Source organism: Thermobia domestica, chromosome 14 (assembly GCF_964235325.1).
Source record: "Thermobia domestica chromosome 14, izTheDome1.hap1.1, whole genome shotgun sequence".
Lineage (NCBI taxonomy): Eukaryota > Metazoa > Arthropoda > Insecta > Zygentoma > Lepismatidae > Thermobia > Thermobia domestica.
The window spans coordinates 143947316-143963015 of NC_137467.1; the positions used below are offsets into that span (position 1 = coordinate 143947316).

The 15700-nt window shown below is 35.3% G+C and overlaps 1 protein-coding gene across 1 annotated transcript; it reads right to left on the minus strand.

Annotated features, from left to right (window-relative positions):
• Positions 1-774: 774 nt before the first annotated feature.
• Positions 775-15044, minus strand: LOC145670378 (N(4)-(Beta-N-acetylglucosaminyl)-L-asparaginase-like). Its single transcript, XM_081738988.1, has 6 exons — positions 14851-15044; positions 10525-10687; positions 8776-9001; positions 6849-7036; positions 4043-4150; positions 775-1113 (listed from the first exon to the last, which is right to left on the minus strand). Exons 1-6 carry the CDS (start codon positions 14987-14989, stop codon positions 888-890), a joined length of 1050 nt encoding a protein of 349 aa, XP_081595114.1. The 5' UTR covers positions 14990-15044; the 3' UTR covers positions 775-887.
• Positions 15045-15700: the final 656 nt, after the last annotated feature.

A 15700-nucleotide genomic window follows, 5' to 3' on the forward strand; every position in this document is an offset into this window, starting at 1 on the left:
GAGGAACAGGGTGAGTGGCGACAACCAATATCTGGTATCCTTGAGAAGAGTATCATAGAGGACCTGCTTTTCCTCACCAGTGAGCAAGCGATTAAAGATGGATGTTTCAGGTGCTGGGTGAGCAAGGACAAACAGGCTGTCATTCATTGTTGCTTGATGGTTGCCCATAATGTATGTGGTACCCATTGTGTTGCTTAACTGGTATGACTTCCCTATCCCATGCAGGTTCAGCGGAAACATGGAAACTTTCTGCAAGTTCATCACACGTTAAACCACTGTCCTCCTCTATGGTTGCTTTCAGGGCCTCGTTATACAATACGTGTGTTAGTCCACAGTGAGGTTCTTCCGAAAGGATCACATCTCCCGAACGGAGGTTATGGAACCAATGCCTGGCGCTGCGTTCGTACACGGCATTCTGCCCAAGTGCCTGGCATATGCAGCGACTTGATGGGGCGGCTGAGAATCCACTGTAAAGCCATACAAGAAACACACGCGAACAAGCTGCTTCGATACCTCCATTTCTGCCCGACACTTGACGAGCTATGACTTCTGTGTATGCGCAGCATGCCTGTGTATTATTGAAGGTCGATGATCAGACTAATTCCCGATCACTTGGCAGGTAGGTGCGTCATTTCTCTTTCTCTCTGTGAGCGCGTGATTAATGGTACGTCAAAAACGGCAAGAACATTTTTTCGTTACCTTGTAATATTCTAGAATTTCTTCGAACGTCATTTAATACTTAAGTAGTATGGAGAGATATTAAAACACACTGCATTGTTCTTTTCCATTCGTATTTATTTCTAATATCTTTGTTCGGTCAGAGTATCGTTAATTAATAATTTACGTTACAGGTATATTTACAATATGAGTATGAACGTGGTACGACTTCAAATGCATGTAGTAGTTGTTATAGTGGCATTTCCTAAGGCAGGATTGCTTACAACATAAGCAAAAGTATCCATCCCGTGACATGCAGCACCGAAATATCCAGTAACTGTTGCTGCTATTACTGCTCCACTGAATTCAGGGTGATGTTCCACAATTCGTGATATTGCTTCTCTAGCTGCCAATTCTGGAGGACTTCCTCGCCTCATCTCTTCAACAGCTATAACACTACAAATAAATTTATTAGATGAAACAATTTACGAGAGTCGTTCAAAAGTTTAAAAGAATATCTCTAACTATTTAAGTATCTTCTATTTTGGTTAACGAGCAGAAAATATCACTGGAGATCGAGATGTTTCTGTGTGTCAGAAGTTTGAGTTTAAAACATAACAAACCTTCCCTGCTGGTTTAATGGCTAACGCACGCACCTTTAACTCTTGACAAGAGCGTGGCATAAAAGCAGATAAACCCCTAATATATCCCGAAAGAGTTAATGAACGTGGATCCGGGTCTGATTCCCGGTGGAAAATCATAAACTGATTACGGGGTACAGATGTCATCTGAAACTATGGGTTCATTTTTATATAATCTCAGTGCTGAGAAGAAACACTGAAGTGTAAGAAACAAAGAAAATGTATCAAATTGTCACAGAGAAAAGATAAACATTTGTCTACGGTTCTATAAAGGTAATTTTAATGCTGTTTTGTCATTCCAGTGGTCCCAGAGAGTAAACACTTCTATCAGTGAATTATCCAACATATTGTTCAGATGTGGTTTCAGTAACTATTTTTTCTCTCGACACCTCAAAAGTTCCTATATAGATACGGAATTTGCAACGATAACAGTTTCAGGGGCACAGTGGTTCAATAGTAGAGCGTTTACCTCTGGTGCGTAAGGTCACTGGTTCCATCCCCGGCCAAGTAAGTTCGTGATGGACAACATCGTGTCCTTGAGTTTTCTTGGAGTACTCCCGTTTCCTCCCACTTTGTCATTCCACCAATTCTTCTATCATCATTTACTGTCTTTGTTTATCGTCTCCCTTAGCCTAAAGGGCATAATTGTGGGACGTTAAACTGAAAGATTTCATTTTCATTTGAAAGATAACGATCTAAGAGAGGGGATAATAGTACCAATGCAAGATCAAGTGTGTTTTGAAATCAATGAATTCTACGTTGAAAAGTAATAGGTGACATTGAGCGTACCATTTCATTTTCATACATAGATATATAAATATTGAAAGTCCCTCGCATATAAAACAAATAAATACATTTTTACGCTTTAGTCTCAGTGTTGCTGCCTGTTGAGTACAAGCAGACCTCCGGCTTACTTTTTAGATAATAATTTACTTAAGATTATTAGACTAAACAAGAAATGAAATGTTGTTATACTGTGTCCCTTCTTAAGAATAGTAATGTACCTAGGTAAATAAAACTATAAAATGTACTCCTCAGCAATATGTAGTATTTGAGCGCTATTATAACAACCGTGTGATTCAGACTCATGTTAGTCAATATCTAACAAATTTATGACGTAACTCGTTCACATCATTAAGAAATGTTTAATTGAAATGGCAACAAATTATTACGTAGTCATCAAGAGTAAATTATGAAATAAATAAAGAAATTATAGCATTTATACTGGTAAATTACCGGGTTGTAAATAGAAAACAGCTATTTATATAATTTAAAGGAAGAAAATAACTAATAATAATAATAAACACCAGAATATGATATTTGTCGACGACACATTTTCTGTTGAGATATTCTTTATACCAACATTATCAAGAAATCAAATTAACTGTCTAATACATATTTCACAAACACAGTTATTAAAATATATTTTTTATCTGCTTGTCAGTGTTTTTCCATTGTAGTATTTTGAACATCCTACGCGCATTGCCATCTAGAGTTACTACCTGTAACTCTTCTTTAACACCGAAGCGTTCATATGTCTCTTAAAGTCATACCAAAATAAGTAAGCATTACGTAATTCGACATACAGGGTGTTCCGGGAGGAAACCGACAAACTTCGCATACATGTTCCTTACATAAAAACAAGAGAAAAGTTCATTTTGCATTTTGCTTAGAAAAGCCTAGTTTCGGAGATACATTCAGTTTTAAGTGATTTATTGGTAATAACGCCAGGTTGGCTACATTGCGGCCATCAACAAACTTATTGAACGTGTTCCTTACATCGAAGGGAAAAAAGTGTGTATTTATTTTAGCAAAGTGCAAAATAAACTTTTGTTTCGATGTAAGGAGTACGATGATTAAGATTGATTGATTGATAGTTGCAGTGTAGCCAAGCTGATGTCATTATCACTAAATTGCTTAAAGCCGCCTGCATCTCTGAAAGTAGGCACTTCTCACCAAAGTGCAAAATAAACTTTTTTTTCTTTTATTGTTTCGATGTAAGGAGCACGTTAAGTGAATTTGTTTGTTGATGGCCACAATGCTGTAACCAAACTGGCGTCATTATCTGACGCGTGATTAGTGCCATACTAAAGAGTTCGACTTAGGTATGTTTCCTGTGATAGCTAGGCAGGACGCTCATCGTATGTCAAAACGACTGTGCAAAGGCGGACTATCTCCGAAACGAGGTACTTTTCAGCAAAGTGCAAAATAAATTTTTCTCATGTTTTGATGTGAGGAACATGTGTGAAAAGTTTGTCGATTTCCTTCTTGGTGGATAACTTGAATTTTGGTAGATATATTGGAATTTTTCCACTTCGGATAAACACATCTTAATGTGACACAATAGCAGAAGTAGTTGTAGTGAAATGCCATTCTGTTTAAGACCAGAAAAAACAAAAAAAAGTTTCAAATGAGTTGGTAATTTTAAAAATAACGTAAGGCTAGAAAACTGAATTTTGCAGGAGGAAAAAAAAAACTGCAGGAGAAAGATGTAGAAATTTAAAATATCTACTAAGTATGTCATAATATATAATCTCCTGCAACATTGTTATGTGATTTACAACATTTTGATATCTTTTAATATCAATTAATGATTAGATTGTCACTGTTATACAAGTCGTAACTAGATTTCCGTAGGCCTAGTTTCTAAAATTAACTATTCAAATATCTCACGTTGCTACGCGTACTATTAATTTTATTACAAAAAATTAACAAAGAACATTTAGTTAATGAGTTAAACATACCTAGGTAGGAAGCGCATCATTATGTCCCCATCTCCAGTGGCAGCTGCACCACCCACTTTATTGTCAGCGTACGCTCCAGCACCAGCAATTGGAGAATCTCCAACACGACTAGAATAATATGATATTGTTAATAAAAGTATAATTTATTTTTCATTATTTTTAGTTTCCAAGTACGAAGTTTCTATCAAGATAGAGGAAGTTTCTTTTTCTTTTGCCAGAGTTTATATACAATTAAGAAGAAAATTATGTAATATATAGTATATAGAGGGTGTTAATGAACTTTACCGATAGGCTATAAGGGGTGATTCCTCATATCAAAATAAGAGGAAAAGTTAATATGGACCTATGACGAAAAGTGCATAGTTTCAGAGTTAGGGCTGTCCAAAATCGCGAAAAAGCCAAATTTCAAGAGACCCTGTTGGGAATTCGAGAGACTCTGGATGGTGGACCTTATGAGCATGAAGGAAGTCACGCATACGCAATCCAAAAATGCATATTTCATTAATGTTCAATGAGTGTACAGATTATTCGATACAGAGTGAAATTCCTAGACATGCCATCAACCGAATTTTGAGATATGCTCTGACTTTACGATTGGTCCAAAATAGGCAAACGATAAGTCTTGATAACAGTGAACACGGAATCTTTTGGTGTGATGTCGGAAGTGTTAAGGATCGTCAGCATCACGGTTTCTCGTACTCAGGAAAACGCATGGTGCGATATTTTCTTTCACACTTATAAGTGAAGAAATCGTGGAATATACTGTGACGAAATACATCGCATCACACGTTATTCCGAACACAAAAAACGTGGAGCTGCCGGTTCCGAACTTTCCTCCGAAGGATTGGATGTCCATTGTTGTTAAGGCTTACGTCCTGCCTACTTTGGATCCTCCTTGAAATCAGGGTATATCTAAAGACTCTATTGAGAGCATATTTGAGAATTGCACCTTGTAGGGAATACCCTGTACACCTGTTGAAAATTGACGTAATATGCACTTTTAGATTGTCTATGCGTGGCTTCCTTTACGCTGATAAGAACCACCATCCACAATTTCTGTAGTTCAAAATAGGGCCTGTTGAAATTTGGTCTTTTCGCGATTTTGGACAGCCCTAGTTCTGTAACTATGCACTTTTCGCCATAGGTCCATATGGACTTTTCCCCTTATTTTGATTTGAGGAATCAACTCGTACAGTTTGTCGGTCTAGTTCATTAACACCCTGTGTATATATAATCGTAAAATCTACTACACATGTACTGTACATCCTTCAAGGGTTGAATTTTCAAAAACTGATGATGAAACTGTTGGAGATGATGATTTATAATGAAGATAGCATCTATAAAACATACTTTAGAAACAGACGTTCCGTTTTATAATAGGTTGATACGTATCATATTTAATATACACAGGTTGGATAAAAGGTAATGGCAACAATCTTACATCATAGGTTTGTGTCCCAGAGTTATAAGATTTCCATAGATGATAAAAAGGAATGTGAGGTGATGGAGTGTGGCAATGACTTGTGTTATTAGTGAAAAGCAACAGTGCCGTAGAACAGAGGGAAAAAGTAGAAGTGTCATAACAATGTGTTTCGGAAAAGCGAACAACATGCCTGGATTAAGATTGAAATTGCGCATAGGCGCAGTGCACAACAAAGTTTTCAGGGACTTCATGACAACCTTCCCGCTAAAAATGAAGGAACCACTTCGCGAGAAACACTACAACACAAGAGAACATGTCATCCATGCCATATGGCAGTCCTTGCGGTACATCGACCAAGATTGACGCCCTGAGGGTACACGACGCCTTCCCCACATGTGACGGAAGGTGGTACATATGAGAAACGATTACATTGAGGGAATATAACAGGTATTCTTCTGTGCATAAACCCAGCTAAGAGTTATAACAATGTTGCGTTTACATTTTTAGCCAGCCCTTTTGCATAATATGATTGACACAATAAAATACATTTACTCAATGCTTTCTTATTCTAAGTTAGTTAACTTTCCCTTGATTTCTTGAATTTAGTACACTTGAGTTTAACATGGGAATATCTATATCATTATTGTGTCTTGTATGAGTGAATGAATTAAGTTTTCACGATTAGTTATTTGATGTAATTACTCCAATTCGCATTACAAATAACTAAAACGGAAAACATATTGCCTTGCTGTAACTATTGTTTCTCAAATAACTGTTAGACGAAAGACATTAAAATCTGGAGAATATAACGTTCTAGAAGAGGTACTATGAAATTGAATGCTAAGACATGAATGCAAGACCACGCATACGCAAAACAAGTAATCGTGTCTTGCATTTAGATTGTACATAAGCTGTCAAAATTGTATATTTCTCTCATAATGTGTCTGAGGAATGCTATGTTACATAGCCGAAACTGTAACACAGATATATAATCTTAATATATATATATATATATATACTGCATTGGTCAGTTGAGTTTTATTAGCTATCTTTTATTTTCCAAAGCTGTAATGAATAATTTACAAGTTTAAAAATAGTGTTCGATAATGTGAAAACTTAAACAATATTTATTGAATTTTCTTGGAAAACGATAATTTTGAGAATTTCTTGCAATATAACAACAAATCGGAATCATTTCTGTATGGAATCTACGTAAGAAAAACTGTTACTAGGGGGAATTTCAAGGTAAAAGCTACATTTTACATTTTAAGTCTTAGGATCACTTTAGTACTGGTAATAAAGTATTTTACCATGGAAGAGTAACAGAAGATTTTTCTCTGTATTATTAATTGATTTAGTACAAAAGAAAGAATAATACGTTACCCTGGAATTTTATAATTGAGTCCATTAGTGGAGGTACCCGCTGCAACATTCTTATTTGTATCCACTACTACCATTCCAATGGTGTCATGATTAGACTCTATATCTTCAATAGGCCTTCTTATTGTTCTTTTAGGATAAGGATAAGGTACATAAGGACCACAATTGTACTTCGGGTCTGGAATTACATTCTGTAAGAAAAAGAAAGAAAATAGTAGATTAAATTAAATTCCCACAGTACACAGTATACGAACAAGAGGTGACGCACAGTGAGCTCATCAGCTCTACTGCCACTATTAGTTCACTCAGTCAATGTAGTATTTTTCCAATTGTTTCAAGAAAGCCTAGTTCAAATCCAGTATTTGTGATTTCACCGGGTAAGGAACCTTGGGAACGCGTGCTAACCATTTGAATACGTATTATATTGTAATGTCCTGTTTTTCCCCAGTACAATGCTAAGTAGTTAATTGAGAAATTAGGCTCTTTCTTTTGTTGAGAAGCCGGGTAAGAAGCCTCGCCTTGAAAAACCAAACTCAGATATAGACTTGGGGTCCCTTAGCTTCCATGCGTGTTCCAGTGCATAGCTCATTTGCAAAAAAAAATATGTGATGAACCAAATAGGATTTGAGTTTTTTTTTAAAATCAGTCTCATGGGTGTTTAAATAACATAAGCAAATTAGTATAGTTTGAACTTTCAAGGTATCAATTTTATGACGGCAGAGTTAATCATATATATGTATACATAGATGTATTGTAATAGATAATTTTCCTTTAATTAAATAATTTCATTAAATTTTCAGTAAAATTGAAAGTGTCTGTATTTTTGTATCCAGAAATCTGGCAACCTTAGACTCAATAGATACAGAGATATGGGAATCAGAGGAAAGTAGCAGGAAGAATGACAAAAGGGAACATAGTGAGTGAGTTAATCGAAAGTATATGAAATGTTTAGATATTACAACTCAGGATGTTGTTGACAGAAACTTACGGCCAAGAACGAAAACGTCACAGAAATATGGATTAATAAGTCTAGTGCTTATGGAATATTGCAAAAACAAGTAATAAGTGAGATATTCTTCGTCACTGGGAATTTGTATTGCAACCGATTATTACGTTAAAAGTATGGAGCTTCAATTTCTGTGAAGTGAAAGTCCAAGGACCTGATCATTTAATACCTCCAAAGTCAGACTTTCTCAACCTATTTCATGTAACGACTCCCCCCCCCCTTTTTTTTATGGCATCCTCTTGCCAGTAATCCCCCATATGTGATTTCCAGTCTGTAATATGCATCTTGATTATTGCTGCTTATCGCTTGTGAAACCAGTGAAATCATACCAGGTTTAGGTTTCGTACTAGCCTTCATTTACAATTGAATTTCAATATGCAGTTTTGCTGTATATTTTTCTTGTATTTCTTATTCAGTTTCACTCCTTTTTTTTTATTCCAATTGTTTTTTTAAATGATTCTTTGTTTGTTTAAAATGTTAATGTTCTTTGGTGGAATTGACAATGCGTATTACAATAAGTCTATGTTTATTAAAATAAGAATTTGAAAATCTTAAAGAAAAATAAAAAAATTCCGGTCTTGATCTTAATTATCACATATTCCTCTCGTGACCCTCCTTCAGGTCCCAACCCCCACGTTGAGAAACCACATTTTAAGTCCTACGTACAAAAATAAGCTAAGTAAGCTTAATGAATAAATAAAATAATGCGTAGACATATAAAAAGTGATGTTTCACCCAACGTTCGCACCTTCAGAACAGTGAAAATCGTGCATTTTCTTAGAGTTCTTCACAACACAGACCTTGTCTATTATTACAAGAGTAAACTTTGTCAGTGCCATATATCGTGAACAAACAGACAAAAAAAAAAAAAAAAAAAAAAAAAAAAAGGTTACTTTGGAAATAACTGAAATAAACAATGCTTACCGTCCAAAAATTTGGTTGGCACTTGTTGTTTAACCAATTTTGCCAAAGTGTTTGAGAATAGTTAGTACGTAATATTTCTTCTTTGAATCCCATCATTAATGCAAAATGAGTTGCTTGTTCTCCTACAAGTAGAGAATGACCAGTGTTTTCTAACACACGGCGAGCCACAGATATTGCATTTTTTACACGACGTAAAGCACCTACGCCTCCCACATTTAACGTTGCTCTGAAATAAATACAAATAAAAATATACTTACAAATACAGCTTATAGTCGCTATAGCGAAAGTCTTCTAATTCTGAACTCTAATACAGTAAGATTCACTACAATTAGATTTAGAGAAACAAACTACTTAAAATTTTACTGGTTATACTTACCTTGACTCTTTCTGATCTATGTATATGAATGCCTTTTTTTTACAATCTTAAATCTGTTTTATAAGTACAAGTAAGAGTTCTGTGGAAGTTAACATTAAAAATAAAATGTTAGAAATGTTTGTAGTGTGACTAAAGCATAACAAACTTAATGTTATTGAGTTAAAAAAAATGTTAGAAATGTTTGTAATATGATGACTAAAGTATAACAAAGTTAATATTACTGAGTCTAAAACAAAAACTACATACTTTTATCTTATATAAAACTGAGTAAACTGTCGTTATGTAAAACTTCTGGGTGTGTATGAATCCAAAGTTAAATTGGAATGTGCATACTGAAAATCTATGTAAAACTATGTAAAGTATTACTTGTAATTCGGAAACTAAGAACAACAGTTACGAAACACTGCTTCTTATATAATATTATGCATTTTTTTAATTTCTAATTCACATTATGGGGTAAATCATCTGGTGTTCAAACTGTCTTCAAATGGCAGAAAAAAAAACATTAAGAGCAATAAAAGGATTATCTGATGCTGTATTATGCAGGGCATTTTTAAAGAGTTGCAGATCTATCGGTTCCCTCTTTGTATATTTTAGGGATGTCTTCTGCACATTAAAGAAAATCAGGGTAGTATTGCTTACCGCAGTTATGTTCATTCATACAATACAGTGATGATTTAAAGACTCCTCATATTGGGCTAAGTACAGCACAAAGAAGCTACAAATATACTAGCATGAAAATATACGATATATTGCCGGCATTTATTTGAATGATATGTCATAACGACTTCAAAAAATATTGTAAATTCTTTCTTGTAAATAATTCTATTTAATGTAGATTATAGCAAATAATCTGATTTCTGAATATAATTGTATAAATGGTGATACTATCTAGTGCAACATACATGTATGTTGTTTAATAACAATAAAAATATTCCTTTTAGTATAGTTATCCATCCTGTTTGTCTTGATATTCACCCAATATCGTAGGGCAGCTGGGAAGCTAATTGAATTAAGAAGGAACTCCTGACTGCACAGCTAGATTAACAGAAATAGGAACCGATGTACTGACCACACACACACTACATTACACAACTAAAGGTTGTGTGGTAGGCCATAGCACTTCATTGACTGTAACGCCAGAGAATTTTTTTTTTTTTTTTTGTTTATAAATTGTATTGGACGATTATTTCATTGTTCCAGCGAAAAACTAAACAAAATTGAAGAAATTTCTAAGAATTTATGACGTAATTCTTCAAACGCATTGTGGAATTTTTAAATTGTTGCAGTAACTCAGTATCTGTACAATGAACTAAGAAGAAAATAAACTTTCTATAGTAAGAAAAGCCAGATTGAAAATATTTGTCCAATACCCGTCCATAATCATGGCATCGAGAGTTGTTTCGCCTTCTTCGTCCGGCCTTCCTCCAAATCCCACCGAATGACGACAGATTTCAGGTGTATTTTCACAAACATTGCATCCTTTCTCTAGAGCATCAACAGCTGTCAATTTCTTGTCATATACTGTTTCCCAAGCTGAAAAAAAAAGTATCAAAATATATCACACTATATATATACAGATGGTGATCAGAAAAATGAAAATACCTGAACGAAATTGCAACTTACCAGATTAATATGGTGTCGGGCCACCTTTCGCCTTCAGAACAGCCTTGATGCGACGTGGGATGAAGGCATAGAGAACGTGAATGGAGCAAGTGGAATTTTACACCATTCCTCGTGCAGGGCATCGGCCAGTTCTGTGAGAGAGAATGGAGGTGGAAATCGTCGCCGGAGTCGTGTTTCCAAGACGGACCACAGATGTTCAATTATGTTGAGATCTGGAGATTGGGCGGGCCAGGGGAGGTGTTGAACTTCATCCCGATGTTCCTCAAACCACGCTGCAACAACGCCAGCTCTGTGAATGGGTGCATTATCATCTTGGAAGATGGCGTCATTGTCCGGGAACAACATCCGGACCATAGGATGCAAGTGGTCTCCTAAAATTGCGACATAATTGTTGGCAATGATTTGTCCGCTAAGCGGGACCACAGGGCCCAATGAAAACCATGATATGGCGGCCCACAGCATCACCGAGCGGCCGCTATGTTTTACAGTTGGGCGGAGACACTGTAGATCATAAGCTTCTTTGGGCGTTCTCCACACATAAACACGGCCCGTGGTTGGGAATAGGGTGAAGGATGACTCATCCGACCATATCACACGTTTCCAGTCCTCAACGGTCCAAGTTGCATGGTCGCGGCACTATTTGCGGCGTGGAAAGCGTTATGGTCCCTGATGAGCGGTTTGGCCCGTGCAACACGACCCCGTAAGTTCACGTCATGTAATTCGCGGCGGACTGTGATTATCGAAACAGGGTGGGGGAGGTGCTGATTGAGTTCCTCCGTCACTTGCTCCGCAGTGGCACGACGGTTCTACGTGACAATGCGCTTTAATACCCGGCATGACCTGTCACTCATGATTTTCTTCCGCGCACTGTTCCGCTTCCCCGATGTGGTTTTCCCGTGTGTTGTGTAGGCCGTCATCACCTTCGACACTGTCCCACGCGACACACCTAACACAGTAGCCAGTGCCGTCACACTCACTCTACATAACCGCGCACCAACAATTTGTCCTCTTTGAAAATCTGAGAGGTCTCCCATTTTACACTACCTCCGTCTGCTGCAGCCACTGGACACTGCTGTTCCACTGCGCCTGACGTAGTATGGAGACCGACCTAACACACCACCACCAACGGTCCGACGCTACGTGCGCCACGACACCACTGCCAACCCATACATCTGATGTGTTGCCAACTACAGGTGTTTCCATTTTTCTGATCACCTCTCTCTCTCTCTCTCTCTCTCTCTCTCTCTATATATATATATATATATATATATATATATATATATATATATATATATATATATATATATATATATATATATGGAAGCAATATCAAGCATTATTGTCTGTATTTTTATTTAAAATTATTATTATTACATAAGTAAAATACGTATATTCGAGAATATTAAGCGCACACAGATATAACACACACACTCCAAAATCACAAATGAAAACAATAATAAGCCTTCGCGAATACAAAGCATATGTAAAATATCAGCTGTTACATCGAGAAAATAAAGTGTTTTCGAAATAGATAGATATAGATGTGTGGGGCTAGCACGGCTTCTGGTCAAATGTGAAAACCCCGAAATTATTGTATATATTTAAACTTGTGTAAATTTATGTAAACAAGGCTAGGTTGAGTACTAAATACCAACTGTATGAATTGAATGGATTCAGTCAGAATTGTCTCCAAAATCTAATCCGGTTTATTGAAATAAGCCCAAAACTTATTTTGTTCTATCAGACACATATGTGGAATTTCCAGATAAAGAAATATGAAAGACATGCAGGTTGCATTCCGCAGTTTTATATAAAAGAACCCTCTACGTTCAATCAACACAGTTCAACTCGACACTTCAGCTCTAGATTTGCCTTGCCACTTGTCTATAAATTACATAAGTCAAGAAGAGGCGGAGCCTTCGAGGTTCACTTCAGCTACCACACGGAACACAATGTAAATGCCCTTTCATATCAATCTTTTCTGCTAGTGTCAGATTTCTTGTTTCGGATCTCAAACACAGCCTTTATAGAACGGGTAATAAAGTTAAAACCTCTTTATTACTCAATTATCAGTTTCCTATTGTTTTCAATTCATATTTGTTTCTATCTCTCGCAGTATTCTGTGAGAAATTAACCTAAGTTGACACTAGAATTTGTACTCTTCACAGAATAACAATTAATAAAGAAAAATACATTGCATTTAGCCTTCTGCTGAGTTACATTTACAATGAAATCCTGTATTTTAAATTTTACTCGTACTGAGGTTAATTTAGTATGAGTAATATATCAATACAAAAAAGCATGTCGAGTATGGATTACAGAAATATATTGCAGATACTCAGAAGGGATGCTTGTTAATATTTGGTGTAATATTTATTTTAAGGAGATATCAGTATGTAAGGAGTTGTGATGTTTTGGGTAGCTAGAGAACCAAACTATCCATATTTAACTAACAGGGGCGAAATGAAAAACGGAAAACGCATTACATGCTTCAGCTTTTGTGCTTTAACTTCAGTGCTATCTTCATTCTCTAGATTCTTGTTACTTTCCTTAAATTCAAACAACTTGCGTCGTATAACTGGACGATTCTTTCCACGATTTTTTTTTTTTTTTTTTTTTTTAAATGTTCCATGGTTATGCCATGTGATATTTTCTATGGAAGAACCTACTTTCATCATTTTGATAACAGGTTGCCACTTGCAGTTACGATTTCCGTCGACAACACGAGTTTCGTTATTGGTAAGTTTCAATAGTTGGCGACCCTCAAATTGCTAGATTTTAATTGACGAGGCTTGACTACAGTATTACCGAACAGTTTGATGAGAGAATAACTTCAGCATCAGTTTATCTTAATAGATGGTGATGGTTATCATAGGTTAAAAAAATCCTTGAAAACTACACGTAAGAATTTACACTCAGTAATATATTTTTTTCAGTCCGATGAGATCTTCGATTGGTATATGCCTCATCTTTAGATAATTCTTTTTCCGTTAAATGCTAATAATTTTGTAGAATTTTGTGGTAGTTCAACAAATACTAAAGGAAACAAGTACCCAATTGAACAGAATGGAGTCAGCACACATGTTAAATTTAGTTGCGTTTCTATTGTTAATATATATACACTTAATGCTATAACTAAAAATGGGATCAGATTGTGATTTGGTTTAAGGCTTTTATATATATATATACTTAATGAGAATAAAACTCAACATATTACTTTTAGTCTAAAAGAAGTGCCTGTTGAGAATAGCTCAACATGTGTAAAGTTTCTAGGTATTTATATTAACAACAAGCTATCTCATGGAAACATAATATAAATTATATTTCTGGTAGACTCTCAAAGGTAATAGGTCTGTTAAAGCAACTAAAAAATCGTGTTCCTTAAAACTATGTCAGATTAGCTTATTTTGCTTCTTTCAGAGTATAATTTTGTATGGTATATTATTTTGGGGCAACAATACTCATGTAAATAACATTTTTCTAATACAGAAAAAGGCCTTTAGGATTATTTCAAATGCAGACAAATTGGCTTATTCCACACTTTTGTTTATCAGTCTTAAAATATATGACAATCAATCTATACATTCACACAATACTCCTCTATATGAAAACTACATCATCATTTACAACTCAGACAAGATGTCCATTCGTACAATTCTAGAAGCAATAAACTCATAAGTATATCATATCAACGACTGTCCAAATCGGTAAATAGTTATGAGACACTTGGAATAAAACTGTATAACAAGTTGCCTACAACACCAACAAATGAACATATAGATAGACTAAAAAGTAAGTTGAACAATTGGTTACTTGCAATGACCTCTTATTCTTTACAGGAGTATTTTAAATGTTCAATAGAAATATAACGTATTTCCTAATCTCGTGTTGAACTAGTATTTCATCTATGCATGTCGTTGTCATTCATTCTATTACGTCATTTCGTTATAATTTAGTTACAGATTATTATTCATTTATACTTATGTATCAATATTATATCACATTTTGACGTCTGTTGCTATGTATAGCTTAACGACAATAAAATTTATTATATGTATAAATAATTTACTTACCTACTTCTGTTGCATTTGTAAAGTTCCATGTTGTAATGACTAAAGGTATTGGTGATATGTCGCCTACAGTTATGTCCGCTACCATCCAAAATAATCCCACACCAACGAAAAATAAAGACAAATTCGGTGTAGGGTGCATTTCGCTGATGATTTCACTCTGCAAATTGTCAAACCAATAACAAAAAATTACAGGTTAATATACTTCCTGTTGTTTTTCTTTTATCTTTGTTTGTGTTCGGAAGATAAGATTAAAAACTTGTGAACTCATGTATTTACATAACTGTCTATATCAGTTAATACTGTTTGAACAATATGTCTGTTATCGAAATGACACACAAATGGCATGATAGCATATTTACACCGTTCGCTCTAGTATATTTCAAGGTTATGTTCGTCATTCCAATATTATGTCATAGAATTACTGTATTTTGGCATTGGCAAAGCGTATTATGGTGATAAATCATAGTATTTACTTTCGAGGAATTCAGAAACAATGTAGTGATCAAACACGATAGTAATACGAATTCAAGAACAGAAGTCCCACGAAATCCAATACAGGAAATGCTTCCTACTTTATTTTGTAAACCCATTAATCATAGAATTACGGAACGGTATGTAGTTAAAATTAGTATTTCTTCAATAATTAAGAGAAGCAGACTTATTATGGAACCTCTAGCTTACTCTGAATCACGACAATTGTAGGATGTCTAATGCTTCAAAAGCTGCGATTATTAAACTACTGTACAAAAAAAGTTTCAAATGAAAAATAGGATACTATCATTATTTTTCATTATTATTATTGAAGTGAAATGAAATCTTTGAGTTTTACGTCCCATGGTTATGCCGGCTA

Excerpts from the sequence above, each read along its gene's own strand:
- LOC145670378 (XM_081738988.1), bottom strand. The coding sequence starts at position 14,989 with ATGCACCCTACACCGAATTTGTCTTTATTTTTCGTTGGTGTGGGATTA. Across the intron at positions 9,002-10,524 it reads GATGCCATGATTATGGACGG|AGCAACGTTAAATGTGGGAG; the intron begins GTATTGGACAAA and ends TATTTATTTCAG. Across the intron at positions 7,037-8,775 it reads GCCAACCAAATTTTTGGACG|AATGTAATTCCAGACCCGAA; the intron begins GTAAGCATTGTT and ends TTTTTCTTACAG.